Source organism: Abramis brama (genome assembly GCF_963993115.1).
Source record: "Abramis brama genome assembly, chromosome: 20".
NCBI lineage: Eukaryota > Metazoa > Chordata > Actinopteri > Cypriniformes > Leuciscidae > Abramis > Abramis brama.
Genome location: NC_139982.1, coordinates 15,044,002 through 15,062,069, shown reverse-complemented (window position 1 = coordinate 15,062,069; position 18,068 = coordinate 15,044,002). Strand labels below are relative to the sequence as shown.

General features: G+C 38.1%; 2 protein-coding genes across 2 annotated transcripts; both read right to left on the bottom strand.

Moving 5' to 3' along the window:
* Positions 1–563: 563 nt before the first annotated feature.
* Positions 564–2,786, bottom strand: myod1 (myogenic differentiation 1). The gene is made up of 3 exons (XM_084094467.1): positions 2,072–2,786; positions 1,551–1,629; positions 564–1,398 (listed from the first exon to the last, which is right to left on the bottom strand). The coding sequence occupies exons 1-3, from the start codon at positions 2,579–2,581 to the stop codon at positions 1,160–1,162; spliced, it is 828 nt and encodes a 275-aa protein (XP_083950593.1). The 5' UTR covers positions 2,582–2,786; the 3' UTR covers positions 564–1,159.
* A 1,192-nt stretch (positions 2,787–3,978) lies between these two features.
* LOC311070556 (ferritin, middle subunit) lies at positions 3,979–11,144 on the bottom strand. The gene is made up of 3 exons (XM_084094468.1): positions 10,751–11,144; positions 9,679–9,825; positions 3,979–4,971 (listed from the first exon to the last, which is right to left on the bottom strand). The coding sequence occupies exons 1-3, from the start codon at positions 10,916–10,918 to the stop codon at positions 4,681–4,683; spliced, it is 606 nt and encodes a 201-aa protein (XP_083950594.1). The 5' UTR covers positions 10,919–11,144; the 3' UTR covers positions 3,979–4,680.
* Positions 11,145–18,068: the final 6,924 nt, after the last annotated feature.

Here is an 18,068-nt window from a genome sequence, read left to right as displayed (position 1 = left end):
TATATCCATGAGATATAACAAATCTGTTATTAAAAAAGTAGGCTAACATTTTAAAAACATAATCAAACATTTTCGTATTACATCGGTATAGCCATTGTATAGCTTAAAGAATCCTATATAGGCTATTCATATTTGAATGTAGCCTACATCAACTGAATAAAATTGTTTATGGATGGTGAAGCGTTATCGAAATTCGATTAATATGAAACGAAAACCTTTTTAACAGGCTATTCCCTCAAAAGTAATCGAGCAGGGTAAATTATTTCCTTTAACTTTTATATTTAGCTTTACGCTTATTTTGATTAAGATAAAAAAAAAATTGGGGAAGCTTCGAGAAAAACGTTCTTATATCAACTCAAGTTGCCAGGGTTCTCTGGAACAGCATGGACAAAATGTAGGCTAAAAATGTAAAATATTATTTTATGTCTTTTTTGTGTGATAAAAAGAAAACAAAACAAAAAAATAAATAAAAAGAGCTCAACTATCAATTCCCACTGTCACGCTAAATCCGTTTTGTTTTTCAATAGTGCATGGAATAAATCACAAAATCCCATCAAATATTTGAGTATAAATAGTTATAGGCTATTTTTTATTAATCCGACATTCACTCATTTAAGAAGTATAAATATAAAGTTTAACACAAGACACAACAAGCTAGTGTTTCAAACAGGCATCATCATTAAATACAATAATATGTTTGTTCGTTTTCGTCGCTTTAACAAAACAGATCTTATTTACACATATACAAAAGTGGTCCTACTATCCGTATCTGGATTACGATTCTCTCGTGAATAATTAGGAAATAAAAGGTGATGGTGACAGAAAATATATTCACAAAGGGGGAGAAAAAAAAATATGGTCACATTTTCACATGGATACAATATAAATAAGCGTAGTTAAGAAACTCACTTGCTGATCTGCCGAGCCATTTTCAAAAAGGAATTAGATTTTCCACAGCATAAAAAGAAAGAAAGAAAGAAAGAAAGAAAGAAAGAAAGAAAGAAAGAAAGAAAGAAAGAAAGATCATTCGTTCCTAGTTTCCAGCAGTGGATCGAAATAGTCTTTCTTTTGTCGTTAAGATCGGATTTGCATTTTTTTCTGCTGAATGTTTCTTGATTCAGAATGTCTCTTTCAATTTGCTTTGAAATGTTGCGGATATTTAAAGCACTTGATAGATGGGATCCTGAGCCTGCTGTTGAGGGCAGTTGGCCGGGGACTGTGCAGGGGCCCCGCTCTCACTCAGGACAGACCCCTCCTGCGGAGAACACGGGCTCCCCTCGTGCCCCTCCGGTACCGACAGCACGGGACATGCGGGGGTCTCTGTGGAAATCCGCTCCACGATGCTGGACAGACAATCCAAACTCGACACCACTGAGCTTTTATTATTCCGTGCGTCAGCTGCAAAACAAAATAACAGATTTTAACTTCAACTCAGATATTTTATTTAACTTCAACTCAAATGTTTCATTTTTAATGATTTTAATTAAGACGAATTTAGTAAGTCTATATTTATATAGGCTATGTTCTGGAAAATTTTCGACATGACGTACCATTTGGCTTGTCGTTGAAGTAAGAGCTGTCATAACTGTGCCGTCTTCTCGACTGACATGTAGGGCCCATGAAATCCATCTAGAAAACACGAGAAAAAAATATTTACAATGAAGACACATAATTAACAAAGTATAAACAAATAATTTACTTAGGCCTATAATTAACAATGTTTCATTCATTAGCGATATCTTTTTTGGCTGTTGAATGAAAAATGTGTTTTCACATGTTTCCAAATTCTAATAAAATAAAAACACCTTTACACTAAAAAACGCTGGGTTGTTGCAACGGTCAAAAATGGACAAACCGAGATCGTTGGTTTACATTTTTAAACCCAACGATTGGGTTTGTCCATATTTGACCATTGGAACAACCCAGCGTTTTTGAGAATGTACTTTGCCAACGTATAGAATAAACCATTAATGAATGAACGGACAAATAAATATTGGTAAAATAAATAGGTAAAGAATATAATTACTATTATAACACCACTACATCTGTATATAAATAGGCTCCTTCTCACCATGCCATCAGAGCAGTTGGATCTCGGGCTGGAGGCATCCGAGTCTCCACTGTAATGCTCCAGAACAGGGTAGTAGTTTTCCTCCTGACCCCTAAGCAGAGCCTGCAGAGACTCGATGTAACTAATGGCGTTTCTCAGAATCTCCACTTTGGGCAGCCTCTGGTTTGGGTTGGTGGACGTGCATCTCTTGAGGGTCTCGAAAGCATCGTTGACTTTGCTCAGTCGTCTCCTCTCCCTCATGGTGGCGGCTTTGCGGCGGTCAGCATTGGTTGTTTTCCTCTTGCAGGCTTTGCATGCCCACAGCAAGCACCTGCCGGCCTGGTGATGCCCACTGGGTGCCCTCACGTGCTCGTCCTCGATGTGGTGATGCTCGTCGGGCTTGAGCAGGCCCACGTGAACGAGCCTGGGGTCCAGGTCTTCAAAGAAGTGCATGTCGTTGGTATTGAAGCAAGGATCGTCGTAGAAATCATCAGCTGATGAGATGGGGAAGGGAATATCCGACAACTCCATCTTTATGAATTAAAGAAAAAAAAATGTATAGGCTTATAACTAGGCTAGCCTACTTGAATGCTTCCCAAATAGTAAAGTTTTTAAGGATTTAGGAATATTAAGACAAATTCCTTCAGATCCTGAAACAATGTATTGCCAGAGACAACCGTTTTAAAACCGCAGGCCCTCAAAAGGTTTCTTTGCTTGTACCCTTCAGGTACTTGATGCTGGTCAGAGATCACGGCCTGTTTATATACAGCCCAGCCAGTCTGGGGGCGTGTCCTGCAGAGGACAGTTTGACCAATGAGTATGTGCGCTGAGAAAGAGGGCGTGGTTTTTACGGCCTGCCACTGCAGCTAATGACGGCGTCATAAAAATGTTAAAATGACAAATTCATTTATAAATAATGATATAAGTTGCTCTTACTGCTTTTGTCGCGTGAATATTTGGACTGAAATGGGTTGTTTTTTATTATTTGTTTATTTGTCATCAAATCAAAGAGTTAAGCTTTTCAGCTTTTTTTCAACACTTCTACTTTTACATTTTCCTGAATTTTCCCAGGAAAAAATTCGGGGAAGGACTTTCTTTTATATTTTCTAAGGGATCTTTCCACTATCATTTGTTTCTTATTGATAAGTAAATAACTGTGTTATACTGTATTTGATAAGACGACAAACAGCAGGGATTTCAGTAGGCTAATGTAACAGAAAAAAGTGATCCATGCGTTAATGTTTTTTTTTTTTTTTTTTTTTTTCAAGTGTTCCTTAATAAAACACTATAAGGCTAATAATGCCAAATGAACACTAAATTAAATCATTCATCAGGAATCTCAAACAATTTTGAATAATAAATCATTAAATATATAAAAATAAAAACACCATAATTTTAACAATAAATATATGCATGCGCATGTGAATAATAGTTTAGACTTAAATGTAGGCCTATTGAATGTTAGGATGCTTATCAGTAGGCTATATGTTCCTCAAAACTGAAATAAAAACATAGGCTACACTGAATAATGTTTAGTTTGTATTATTTTGTTTAAAGAAATCGGTAGGCTTTTTATTATTTTATCAATTAATTGATTATTTATTTATTTACACAGAAAATTACTACTAGGTAAAGTGTTGCCGTTCATGATCTGTTTATGATTTGGCCCATTTTATTTAGCGTTTCTTACAATAGCAGATGGACGCACAACAGTCCTACAATAGGGGGCGTTAAAGAGCCGGATGAGAGTTAAAAACTTCAATTCTGTTTCAAAAGTCCCAAAAATGCTGCGTTATCTGTCTTGTGTTAGTAGGCCTACTTGTTGCCTGAATACAGGCAGCTGGAGTTTAAGTAAGATTGTATGTTAAAAAGTGCACAATAATAACTCCGTCAGCCTGACAACTTGTTCAAAAATACACAATGGCATATGAAATGTGGACATAATTTATTAAAACCACTGCAGGATAATATGCAAAAGTCAAAACTTAAAATAACGTAAAATTCATTTGAAATAATGTTCACAAATCAAATTCATACGCAAATAAAACATAGGCCTATATATTTTGTTTTGAGAAAATAATACAAATAAAATCTCTCACACAGAGAATAAACAGGACAAAGCAGTGTTCCATATATAAATGCATCTAAATGTATGGTCTGAAGCACTAATACATTTCTCATTCTTGTCATTGAAGAATACCTTGATTTTACAGGAATGATAATAAAATAATGGTAACACTTTAGATTAGGGGACACATATTCAATATTAACTAGTTTTCCCTCAATAAACCCCTAATTACTGCTTACTGATAGTAACTAAGGAAGTTGTTGTAGTGGTTATGTTTAGGTATTGGGTAGGACCAAGGGATCTATATGGTCATGCAGAAAAAGGTATGTGCTTTATAAGTACTAATTAACATCCAGTAATATGCATGATAACAAGCAACTACTTAATAGTGAATATGTATTCTCTAATCTAAAGGGCGACCAAAGTTACACCTACAATTGAAGTGACTATACTTGTTACATACAAAACTTGCATTATTGTGAGTGCCTCAGTCTATCCATCCATTCATCTGTTTAAGTGCTATATACACATGCATGCTTCCTAAACGATTCGAAGAGGAAGTCTAGGCAGTCAGGGTCTCTTGTAGCTGGTCGATGAGGTACTCGCCGAAGCCACCTGTGCCGTCACTGGTGCAGCCCACTCTGCGAGCGCTGGTCAAGAGGTCACCGACGAGCTTGACCTTTGGGACGAGGGGCTCAACGAACTGACTTTTGATCACGCTGGCGGTGTGTGGATCTCCGTACTCACGAGCCAGTTGATTCAACTCCACCATGACGCTCATCTCCTCCTTCCACTGGTCAAGCATGATCTCCAGACCCGGAAGGACGGCACACACATTTTCAGTGACTGGCCTCTGCGCACAAACATACAATTAGTCATAAGCCTAATGTAGAAACCTACCACACGTATAAAAGCCGCTGTGTGTTCAGAATTAGAAGTATAGACTAAACTGATGTAAATGTTACATTTTAAAAATATAAGGTAACACTTTGTTTACATAGTTACACGTTACTACATAGTAATAACAGTATGCGGTTACACTTTATTTTAAGGTGTCATTGTTACAATGTAATTATACATTTAAGTACTGAGTACTGATAATTTACTGTTATTACTATGGTAAGTACATGTAACACATGTAACAAGGACACTGTAAAATAAAGTGTTACTATGCATAATTACAATCTAACTAACCCTAACTGTAACTCTATAGTAAGTACATGTAGTAAATTAATATTACTCAGTAAGTACAATGTAACCTTAAAATAAAGGGTTGCATTTTATTTTAAGGTGTCCATGTTACAGTGTAATTATGCATTTAAGTACTGAGTAATAATAATTAACCACATATACTTACTATAGAGTTAGAGTTATGATTGGGGTTTGTTTTAGGGTTAGTTGCATGTAATTATGAAAAAGTTTATAGCTATTACTACAGTAACTACATGTGTAACATGTGTAACAAGGACACTGTAAAGTGCTGTCAAATAAAATGTAACCACATATAATTTTCGGTCCTGGATGCTGATTGGTCAGTACTGTTTCAGCACCCTTCTGAAATCTAAGGGAGTGTCCACACTTATAGCTCGGTTCTCTTTGTTCTTTAGGTCTGGACCAAAAAAGAAAATTATATTTTTTTCGTCTTGGTTCACTTTTCATTTTTAAGACTGAATCTAAAGATACAAAACAACAACAACAAAAAAACATATATTTAAGACGGAACTTTCCAAAAATCCAAAACAAGCTGTGTGCTGGCCTCAATACAGTATGTGTGTACATAATATTTTGACCAGTGGAGAAATCATGAAGAGCTAATAAAATGTGTAAAGGAGTCAAAACAGCAGCTGGAAACCCTCCGTCAAACACACAAATGAAGATCTGCTGCGAGGAGACGGCGTTTCTGACGCCTGTACCGATGTGTAAATGACGAGAAAAAAAACTGCATCTTGTGATTTCATATCCTATTTTTGTGCATTTAGATGTCTTTGGTTCTTGTTGCGTTTATATTTCAGTCGAACCGCACCAGAGTTCGTTAGGAAGCGGACCGAGACCCATCTTTTCAGCGTTCTCGGTCCGCTTGTTTGGTGCACCAGAGTTCAGATGGCAGCGTTCACACTAATTCAAATCAACCGCACTAACAGAGCAATTGTGTGAACACACCCTAAAAACACCCTACAGGCTTCTGGACTTTACAGACGCATGTGAGAATGCAGGTCTATGTCAAGTGTGCCATTTGGGACAAGGCCAATATAACACAGCTTTGAGTGCCATTGAAGTTACATGTGATTTTCTCAACTAAATTTTGAGTCTGGCCAATTGGTTTGGTATTCATTCATTCATGTTAGAATCACTGGAAGGCATATTATAATAATAGACATAAATATATATCTTATTTTTTTTGTTTTGTTTCGTTTCAAACACATGTGCCATGTTCTTAGAAATACTTGTTTTGTTATACTTAAGGTAACTGAAATACTGAAATAATTTCAAGGTAAAACGTGATTTTTGAGGTGATTTTTTATATATTTTTTTTTTTTTTTTTTTTTTTTATATCACAAATTATTTATTAAAAAAGTCGTACCACAAGACATTTTACAATTCTTTTACAATAATTCTTTTCAAATAATAATAAGAAATTAAAATGTTTTGTGACATTTTTTTCTAATAAATAACAATAAAATATCATGCAAACTACTTTAAAAGTTTTTCTTTTTAAGATTTTCATTCTTTTAATTATGTTATTTTCTTCATTGTGATAACAGTTGCAGCAATATGCTCTAATATATATATATTTTTTAATTCAGAAATAAAAAAAAAAGTTCATTACACATTTAAACATTTGGCAGACGCTTTTATCCAAAGCGACTTACATTGCATTTTAAGGTACACATTTACATTCTTATCAGTTCTCGCTTTCCCTGGGAATCGAACCCATGACCTTGGCGTTGCAAGTGCCAATGCTCTACTGTTTTGAGCTACAGGAAAGCTTATACATTTTTATTTGTCCATTTATATATTTATAGGAAATAAGGGTACGTTTACATGACAACAATGTACTAAAAACTGAAACGTTTTTCATTTGCGTTTTTTGCGTACAGACGACAACGTTGTCAAAATGATATCCGTTCACATGAATCCGCGAAAACGACTAAAAACGAGGTATTATTCATGCCAGACCAGTAGATGGCGATGTCACTTTAAAAAGAAACACTACACGCCTATAGACTGAACACGTAATACACATCACGTTATTTTTACAAAGTCATGTTTTTGTACTTTACACTGAGATGATAACGGTATCATTTTCAAAAACTTGCACTTTGAAAACCGTTTTCAAAGTTTTGCGTTTTCAGGACCCCAAAATGCCACTGTCGTTAAAAAATTAACAGCTAAAACGTACAAAAAGGTTTACTGTTTTTAGTTGAAAATGGTTTTGTGTAAACGGCCCCTAATACTTTTATTCAGCAAGCCTGCATTAAATGGACCAAAAGTCAAGTCAAGTCACCTTCATTTATATAGCGCTTTTAACAAATATAGGTTGTTTCAAAGCAGCTTTACAGTGATAATAGGAAATTAAAGTAACAGAGATTGTTTTGGCTTTACAGCAGCTCTAGAATAAAGTTATTGTCCAGTTTAAGTTAGTTTTGATTGATTCACTTCCGTCGTAGCAATCATTAGTTATTAACTTACGGGCCGCTAACACAACACCGTTCTAACAGAAACCCCTTAAGTTCTCTCTGCGCAAAATTTAAAAACGCGAACCTGTGAGAACGCTGATGGCGTGCAAATGCGTATTACGTGTTTAGTCTATAGGTATGCGCGTTTGAATATCTATGTGCGCAGGCGTGACAGTAAAGACATCTGCTGTTCTTTTAAACTTTCAATTCTGAAAAAAATAAATAAATAAATAAATAAATAAATATTAGGCAGCACAACTGTTTTCTGTTATAGTATTTCTGTGTTTTGTATGTTTGGATGGGTTTTCACAAGTTTAGTTCAGTTTCCTGTGTTTTCAGTTCCTTGGTTACTCACCGTTTGATTATCATTTGCACCTGACGTTCATTAGTTTCTCTACATATTTGCCTTGTGTTTTTTTTTCTGTTCATTGTGTGATCTCGTCATTATTAGTTTGTTTTTTCTGTTCCAGTGTTTTTTGTATCTAGCTTTTCTAAGAAGTTTACCTTCACTGCTTGCGTTTAGATGCAGCCCTTTATTTTGTGTTATTTCAACCAACGCGTGACTTTTTTAAAGATTGATAATAGTAAGAAATGCTTCTTGGGCAGCAAATCAGCATATTAGAGTGATTTCTGAAGGATCATGTGACACTGAAGACTGGAGTAATGATGCTGAAAATTCAGCTTTTATCACAGGAATAAATTACATTAAATAATATATTCAAATAGAAAATGGTTATATAAAATTGTAATAATATATCTCAACATTACTGTTTTATTGTATTTTTTAAATAAATTAGCATTAACTTAAGTAATTTAAGTAACTTAAAATTGTTTCAAGAGCTTTGATAAAAAAAACTATCTAAATTGATTAATCCTCATATCAGTCCAATTTTAATTGAGCTACAATTAACAAAGACAGCACACAATTGTTTCCAAGTGTGCACAACCATCACCCAGCGCGGAGGAGCGGATAACAAGGTGTTCAAAATCGCTGCTGATGGACCCTCACCAGTCCCAGTCCGGATCAATTTTACACGAGTCATAAAATCAGGGAAGGGTGGATACTGGATAGTAAAAAAAAAAAAAAAATAGAAAGAAGAGAAAACAGTATAGAGGACGCAGTGTAAAGTGACAGCATTGCAAGTGCCACAGAATCCATCTGGAACAACAATTAATGCACTGTCCTTCCGCCTTCACATTAATCTCCCCAATTTTCTGGAACTCAGGGGAAACATATACCCTAACAGGCATTAAAGGGGAGATCTCTGCAAAAACCCCTGCCAGTTTACCCCCATCGCTCTCTTTTTCTCGGCCCTCCACCCCCCTTAAGTGCTGCTGCCCCATACAAACAGTAAAAGGATATCTTCAGGTTTTATGGGGGAAAAATAGGCTTATGATTAATAATTAGGCTCCGAGTTTTCTATTTCGCATTTTTCAACATGAGTTTAAATAAATGAGATGCCTTCTATCCCAGCTAACAAGGAACATTCTAACCTAACGTTCTGTCAAAAGCCCCTTTCACACAGCAATCCCGGTAAGTTACCGTAAAACTGGCAGAATGACTTTACCGGTAAATACACAAATATACTGTTCACACAAGCAATGTCGTTCCGGCTTTTTACCGGTAAGAAACCATTCACACATCTGCTCTAAAATACAGGTAAATTTTGTGATGTCAGTCATCGGTAGGACGGACATTTTAAACTAGTTTCAGAACATTCAGAGAAGATTCAAAAGTAACATTAGCAAAAGTCTTTGTTCTTAGAACATAATTTTGTTGGACTGCTCCACAAGGTGCTATTTCTTTTAAGAAACAATATGGGTCACTTGTGCCAAGTCTTGTGGTGGTCCTCAGGTTAACAGGTTAGGTGGGCGAGTTATACCTGAATGTTCTTGCCGCAGAATTTCCCTCCCCGCTGGGACAGGTACTGCAGCATTGCCTCTGCCCGTTCTTGTTCTTTCACTGATTCCTGATGAAAATACGCAGCCACTCTGGGTAAAGACAAGTCACTCTGCTCAAAGATTTTGGCCTAAAACAGAAAGGAAGACAGACTGATTTAAAACGAAACTAACTGGAAAACAGTGTAATGATTTTGCCAACCACAGTTTCCTGTAAGTGAAGAATGTGGGTCCGTCTGTCAGTCCATTATGTTTGTTTATTTAAACCAATAAAGTAAATGTCATTGTGAACTATTTATAGACAAATTCTACTAATTTATTAAAAATATGTAGACATGCCCTAGTAAAAGATTTAGGAATGTTAGGTTACACTAAAACTTGGCAAGAGAATAACTTTATTATTGTTGTTATTATTATGTAAAAAGCAGTTTTGTTAAAAACATTTGTTGTCATGTGATAAGAAGCCATTTTATTGTCATTTGACAAGAACCAACAGAGAGGACCCCATTAGACCCTCATGACTGTGGTGAGATTTGATATTCATGATTTATCAAGCAAAAAAACAACAACAAACCATTAAGCTGTCTACACTACAAGGCAAAGTGTAGCCATAATTTAGTAGCCATAATTTGGATATGCCATTTGATAGGCTATTTTGTGTCATGGAATAAAAATTTTATTGAAAATATAGGCTAGGCAAAACTCTCATTTTTTCAAAACTCTAAAAAACCAACATGAAAAGTAAAATTTTAAAAAGATTGACAACCTATTTGTCCCAATTATGTTTTGATGAAAGTTATACAGTGATAAAACCCAGTGTTTTTAGGGCGACAATTGGCTCAGGGTGTTGGTCGCATCTTGACAACAACCCAAACTTTTCCATAAAACGCAATTAACTAATGGCATAGAACTCTATAAATATAAAACTTTTTAAAGCAATGTTGTAAATGAATGCAGTTTATTCTACAATAGCCTACTGCTACACGGATGATTTGGGGTGTTATAATGTAACTGTCAATGCGCATCATGTTTACAGTAGACTAGAGTTCTTCTTACCAGCGCTTCCAGTCTGTAAGAGACCTCCATGAGTAAAGTGGAAACTCCACACAGACTTTCCTCCACAACAGTCGGGAAGTTTTGTCTGACCTGACTCCCAGCAGTAGATAAATGTGTTTTACAGAGAGGGAGGCAAGTTTTTATTCGCTTTAATCTCGGTTCCGACATGTTTATTTTTCCGCTGTAACGGATATCAAAAAGCTAGCCTCCTCACTGTCCTCGGTGATTTCAGGCGTTTCGTAAGATATATCCTCACATGACGCTATTATACGTCGTGTTTCCGTATTGTGAAGAAATAAGTGATGAACTAATATTCAAAGTCGACTGCTGCTGGATAAATATAGACGCGGAAAGACTAAACATGCGAGCGTTTCCCGTTCATTCTGTCAAGTTCATCCGGTATTATGTGGGTGGTGGATAAGTAGACAAGCTGCCACACAAACATTAGCCAAACATTTAACTATAGTACATTTAGGTACTATAGTTTTAGCGTAGTTTAGTACTGTTATATTGATTCAATATTGATACAAAATGATCTAGAATAAGGGATCTAGTTTTATTATCAATATATTAATAATTTAATGGCTATTGCCATGCTGAATATGTTCTTGAGCGCAATAATAATAATTGTTTTGAATGTGAATAATCATTATGTTTCAATAATCTTTTGTCATGCTTTAAAGTGCACTTTGATGTTTTGACTAACATAAACATGTAAATGACTTTGATAGTCATTTGATTTAATGGCATGATTATATAGTCTACTGTATTGTGTTATTTGAGATTACTGTAGCCTATGTTTGACTGGGGTGGGAGACCAGTAAACCAGCCAGGGTTTATTCTATGTTTTTAGGCTACTGTTTTTCATTATAAATAACATAATGTGTTTTAATAGTTTATTGATTTAAACATGGTTATATGATGAGCCATTCATGATTTTATCCTTTTCCCCCATTTTTTCGAATCTTTTTTTTTTTTTTTTTTTAGTCTAAAAATGTTTTTAAAAATAACAATACATTTTTCCTTTTTCGTTATCCTGCATGAACTATACAAATAAATACCTCATCACATTTTTGACAGAAATCAAGGACTTATTCTGCAAGGACACATTCATTTAATGAAAAATGACATTTATAATGTTAAACGGCCATTTCTATTTAAAATAGAATATGTTCAGGTGGAATTTTATCTCATGCGTTCTGCACAAGTTCTCAACTCAACCCAAACTTTATGTCTAAAGCACTTTCAAACACCACAATATGGAACCAAAGTGCTGTACAAGGAAATATAAATGAAAACAGGCATAAAAAACAAGTACCACAAAACAACAAGCAACAAATTGCACAGCTTTTTTAAATGCTAAAGAAGACAAATAGGTTTTAATGCACTCTGAAAAACATTTAATGTATGGGATGTGTTTTTAAGGACAGGGGAAGCTCATTCCAAAGCCTTACAGCTTCTAAAAAAGGCCAGGTCACCTTTACATTTCAAACAATATCGAGGAAAAGTAAGATATAATTGATAATTTGAGCGAAGAGACCTATTTGATTGATGCAGACTGATTAAATCAGATAAACTCAGGTCCTAAGCCATGCAAAGCTTTGAATACATATAACACCAATTTATAATGAATTCTGTAACGTATAATGACCAGTACAGTGACGTAACCAGTGTAGTTTGATTAGTACAGGAGTTACAGTATGTGCCCTCTCTTCTTAGTACCAGTTAGAAACCTAGCAGCTGAATGTTAAACAAGCTGCAGGTGTGAGAGAGACCCGGATCACAACCAGATACAATACTTTACAGTCAGCTCAGAGTCAAAAATGACACCAAGGTTTTTTACACTAGAAAGTTTTTTTCGCTGGAAGCAACCAGACGATCATTAACATCCTCCACACATTCATTTTTACCAAATAGAATAAACTCAGTCAGACATTTATACAGAGAAAATTCCCCACGTTTCAATGGTAGATAAATTTGAGAATCATCAGCATACAAATGATAATGAATGTCATGGAAGCGTACCTAATAGAAGCATATAAAGGGAGAACAAGACTGGCCCCAAAATTGAGCCCTGAGGAACCCCACACACAAGGGGGGCAACAGAAGAACAATAGTTCCCTAACTGAGAAAGTCCTATCCTTTAAATATGAGGAAAACCAATCCAAGGCTAAACCCTGAATGCTAAACTCTAAGGCGATCAATGAGACTATTAATGCCGCGGTAAGATCTAACAGTAATAGAGCAACACAACTTCCAGAAGCAACACCTAGTAGAATATCATTAGAAACCTTCAAATAAGGGTTCACATGACATTTTTGTGATTGTGTTTACTCAATCAGACTTATTCATCCATCTATTATAATTGTTTACCATCCAATCTTTTTTTAATTTTTTTGCCGCTATTTTGTCCATTTGTAAAAATCTAAATTTGACTTGTGTGTTAGTGATTTATAAGAAAAACATATTTATATCAAGTCTTGTTCCTCTTTATGAAGCAACAAGTATTATGACAACATACTCCTTTTCCACTCAAACCAAATCATTCGGTTGTCTTTGGGGTCTTCGCTATGCCCCCCCTCCCTTCTTCCCTGGTGGACTCGTCTCTTGTTTCATCAGTGGCCCGTGTCATTGGGCCCTCCTCAGTGCGGATGACTGACACGAGGGACTGGGAAATCCCCGGGGGCCAGTTGGGTCTGGATGGAAGAAAGGGGAACACTCAGAGTACATGGAGCATTGGGTCAACAGGACCTGCACCCTTGACTTGACCTCTGCACCTCTCAGACACATATACAATGACCTGAGCTGAACTTAAGTGTAACAAATTACAGACACACTCAGGGGGAACAGAGCTGGATCAGGCTAAATTTCAGTTTGAATTTGGAATTAAGGTTGCAAGTGTGATTCACATTTCTGAGTTACTTGAGGTCTCAACCTGTGGCCCTTGTAGTGTGGTGGGTATGTGTTGTATTCCTTAAGATAATGATGTTACAGAGTTGTCATACATTTGGGCAGCTTGCTGTAGACCTCCTTCAAGGATACCACCTGCCTTTTGTCCATGTTTTGTCTTTGTCTGTGAGTTTCTTAGTGCAGCTGTCCAAAAGCACTCAAGTCTTTCGGTCTTTTTCTTTTTCTTGCTCTTGTTCATCGTCTCACCTGAAATATTCTCCATACATTCTTCAAATATTATTTTGACTTCTCTTTATACAGTTGTATGAATCCAGTGACAACAGTGTGTGACTTTATATATATATTTGATTATTCTTTAACCTTTTTATCTGGTATTTCAGTCAGGTTTCATTCCATTTTTTAAAGGGATACTCCACATCTGGAAAGATGAATGTGTATTTAAAATAGGTCATTTATGTAGAAGAAATGTGAAATTATTTTTGAATTTGGAGCTTTCTAGACTAAGAAAAGCCAGAAAATGTATTTTTGGCTTATGTGGATGAAAGACAACAACTCCCAGAATGCACTTGCTTCGCTGCCCTAGGAGGCCACTCCCATGCTACGCCTACCGGTAAGAGAGGGCAGTTGAAAACAACAAAGCTAAGCTACTAGCGAGTCTCCGTGATGAGTTTGCCCTGGATTTCGAGATCGCCCAAAATGTACGGGATTCGGCTTTTGCGTTCTACAGACACCATTCATCATGTTTACTGTGGCGAGCAGGACGAGGCTGAGGGGCGCGGGAGAACGGCGCGAGGCCGGTGGCGTCATTACTGAGACGCACCGGTCTCGCATCTCTCACGGAGGAGCGGGAATTTTCTTAGCAATGTTAAAACGCACATCAACCGATCACTTGTTTAGCGTTCATGTAAACACTACATTCAGATTCACCAATCGGAATGAATTCAGCTAGATTGAAACAAAAGGTGTGCATGTAAACAATGAATGGCGACCGCAGAAAGCAAAAGCCGAATCCCGGACATTTTGGACGATCTCAACGGCCGGACATGTCCGGGAAAAAGAGGATGGCATTGGAAATCAAATGCACTGGCACTGATCTGTGATAGGTCTGTTAGCGCATTAGGTCCAACCCCCTATGGGCGGGTTTGAAAGGGTGGGAACTAGTGCTTGTAGTCTCAACAGAAATCCCCCCCTCTTACACTTCCTCCGACAATGACGCAAAATGACGATTTTTGCGTCATTGTGGGAGGAAGTGTAAGAGGTAAATATACGGATTTCTCCCGTCTCAGGGGAAAATGAGAGAGTGTTGCACGACCATTCAATAGTATGACTGGGTTTCTAACAATGCAAAGCTTAATGCAAATGGGTGGAGTGTTCCTTTAAAAAAAAATCGTTTTATTCAATTATTCAACCTATTGTCATGGGTGAATCTCTTATGACTGCTTTTTCTCACAAAGGCTGCAATTATTTTATTAAAATACACTAAAACAGTAAAATTGTGAAATATTATTACAATTTAAAATAATTGTTTTCTATTTTAAAATGTTTTCCTGTAAAAGCTGAGCTTAACTTTCAGGGTTCTTTTTAGGGTTCTTTGATTTGGATAGCATTTATTTGAAAATCTTGTATTTATTTATCTTTATTTGAATTATTTTGTAACATAAATGTCTTTACTTTCACTTTAGATCAATTTAATAGAAATATTAATTTCTTTAAAAAAATATTTTGTGTCTATAACAAACATAACATAGCAATACAGTATATAAAGTATGTAACCTTTTTTATTTATTTATTTAGCTTTTGAGGTGAAATATGACCCATTCTTGATTCTTGAGTCCCTCTGAGTCCGACCCACACCTCAACGTGGTGAGGGGGTGAACAGTTAAGTAGGGGACTGCCTACTCGGGCTATGCCATCAGGGATGAAGGTGCTCGCACCGAAGTATCACCTAGGGCGTTACACGAGGTGGAAAGGCCTTGCAGTAACCCTGAAAATAACTGGCCAAGTGGGCTCCGGCAAAGACTGCCATGGTGTCTTCTGGCTAGAACTCGGCACGTCACGACATTTGCGAAGACAGCACCGCAGCGGAGCAGGCACAAGCTAGTCTGGAGGGCGGTAGGGTTCCCATATTGGGATCACTTCCGGCCAGCTTGCTGCGCCAGCAGTCACCAGCCTGCACGTCTCAGGTTCTGAGCTTGCTGGCAACGGTCACTGTTGGAAGAGAAAGTGGGATCGGTCCCACAAGCTTTTCCCACTATAATCCATTCATTGTGATGGTATGTCACAGACGCCAAGTCCTGCGACGTGGGCAAGTGGCGACGGGTGCAGGTGGAGGATACCACTTGGAGCACTTAGTCACAAACCTGCACGTAGGGCCGCCTGGGCGTGATGGTCGTCTGATGCTGACCTGGAACGACAGTACCATCCGTATCCTGTCCAGGTGACAGAGCAGCCTTTTTTTAGGGACAGCGCTACTATCTTCCATGGAAGAAGGGGATAGAATAGGTTCCTTAAACATCGCTCTTTCCACTCACTCTGCTGAGTATCCAATTCTGCAGTCGACAAAAAGTACAACAGATAAAGACTAAACTGCGTCTAGCCTCTTGGAATATGCGCACACTTTTGGACTCTGATCGTCACGAATGGGCGAGATACAGAATAGACATTGCTGCTCTCAGTGAGACAAGAATTTCTGGAGAAACCAAACTCACAGAAGTCAACGCCGGCTATACATTCTTCTACATTGGGCAGCCCAAAGGTCAGCCAAGGCAGGCTGGAGTTGGATTTGCAGTGAAGACATCATTGCTACCACTCCTTGAAGTGCAACCTTGCGGCCTGTCATCAACGCTGATGACCTTGCAGCTGATGCTCAAGAATGGCAACAGTGCTGTCTTGATTAGTGCCTATGCACCCACAATGACTGCCAGTGATGACCAGAAGGAGTCTTTCTATGAACACCTTAACACTGCCTTACGTTCAGTGCCTCATAAACACCGGCTTTTCCTTATGGGAGACTTTAATGCGCGTGTGGGACGTGATGTCATTGTATGGCCGAAAGTCTTGGGGCAACACTCAGTGGGAAACGAGAACACAAATGGCACGCTGCTGCTGGAGATATGTGCGCAACATGAGCTGGCGATCACAAACTCCTTCTATCAGCAGGCGAACAAGTACAAGACCACGTGGCAACATCCTCGATCAAAGCACTGGCATGTGTTGGATCACATCATCACCCGGCAGGACATCTCAGGGAGGTCCATACAACTCGAGCCATGCGAGGCACAAGCTGTTGGTCTGACCACCGACTGCTGCGTAGTGTGATGTCTCTGGACCTAGCTCCATCTCGTCGACATAAAGCCAAAAGTTGGAAGCGACTCAATGGTTCTAAGCTTCGCGTTGACTCTTGCCATATTAACTTCTGTCAGACTCTTTCAGACAGGCTCAGCACCTTGGACAATCAAGCTACCCTTAATGTTGAGGAGACATGGTCCAAAATCAGGGCTATCATGTACAACACAGCTGCTGAAGTCCTCGGCTTCACCGCATCCAAACATAAGGACTGGTTTGACGGTCCAGGATGTTAAAGCGCAAGCCCTGTTGAACACCATGCACACAACTCACTTGCCGTGGGTCAATGATAAATCCAGCACTGCGAAGAAGTCAGCATATACTCCGGCAAGAAATGCAGCACAGACCCGCCTGCGTGAAATGATCAGATGGTGGCAGTCAAAAACTGAGGAACTTCAACTTGCTGCAGACCGATATGATTAAGGCAGTCTAAGCTGGTTCAACACCTGTACGTGCCATTGATGGATCTCTACTTTCTGACAAGGCTGAGATCCTCAGACGCTGGGTCGACCACTTCAATTGGTATTGAACCAGCTGCTTTTGATGACTCAGTGCTTGGCGACATAGCGCAGTGGCCAACAGCCTCAGACCTGGACGATTCTTGACCTTCTAGACCTTCTTCCTGGGAAGAAGTCGCATGTGCGCCATGTGCCATTAAGCAGATGCCCTTGGTAAAGCCCCGGGTTCTGATGGCATTCCAAGTGAGGTGCTGAAGGAAGGTGGACTATCTCTTCTTGCCGCACTCAATGCATTATTAAGTAAAATATGGAGCGAGGAAGCTGTGCCTCAAGATTTTAAAGACGCATTGATTGTTCACATTTACAAGAGCTAGGGAGACAGAGCCTGCTGTGACAATCATCGTGGCATCTCGTTGCTCTCCTCTGCAGGCAAAGTTTGGCACGAATTCTGCTGAACCGCCTCCAACAACACACTTATGACAGTGACAACCCGGAAAGTCAGTGTGGATTTCGTGTAGGACGCGATACTATGGACATCGTGTTTACTGCTAGGCAGATTCAGGAGAAGTGCCGAGAACAACACCTTGATCTTTATATGATCTTTA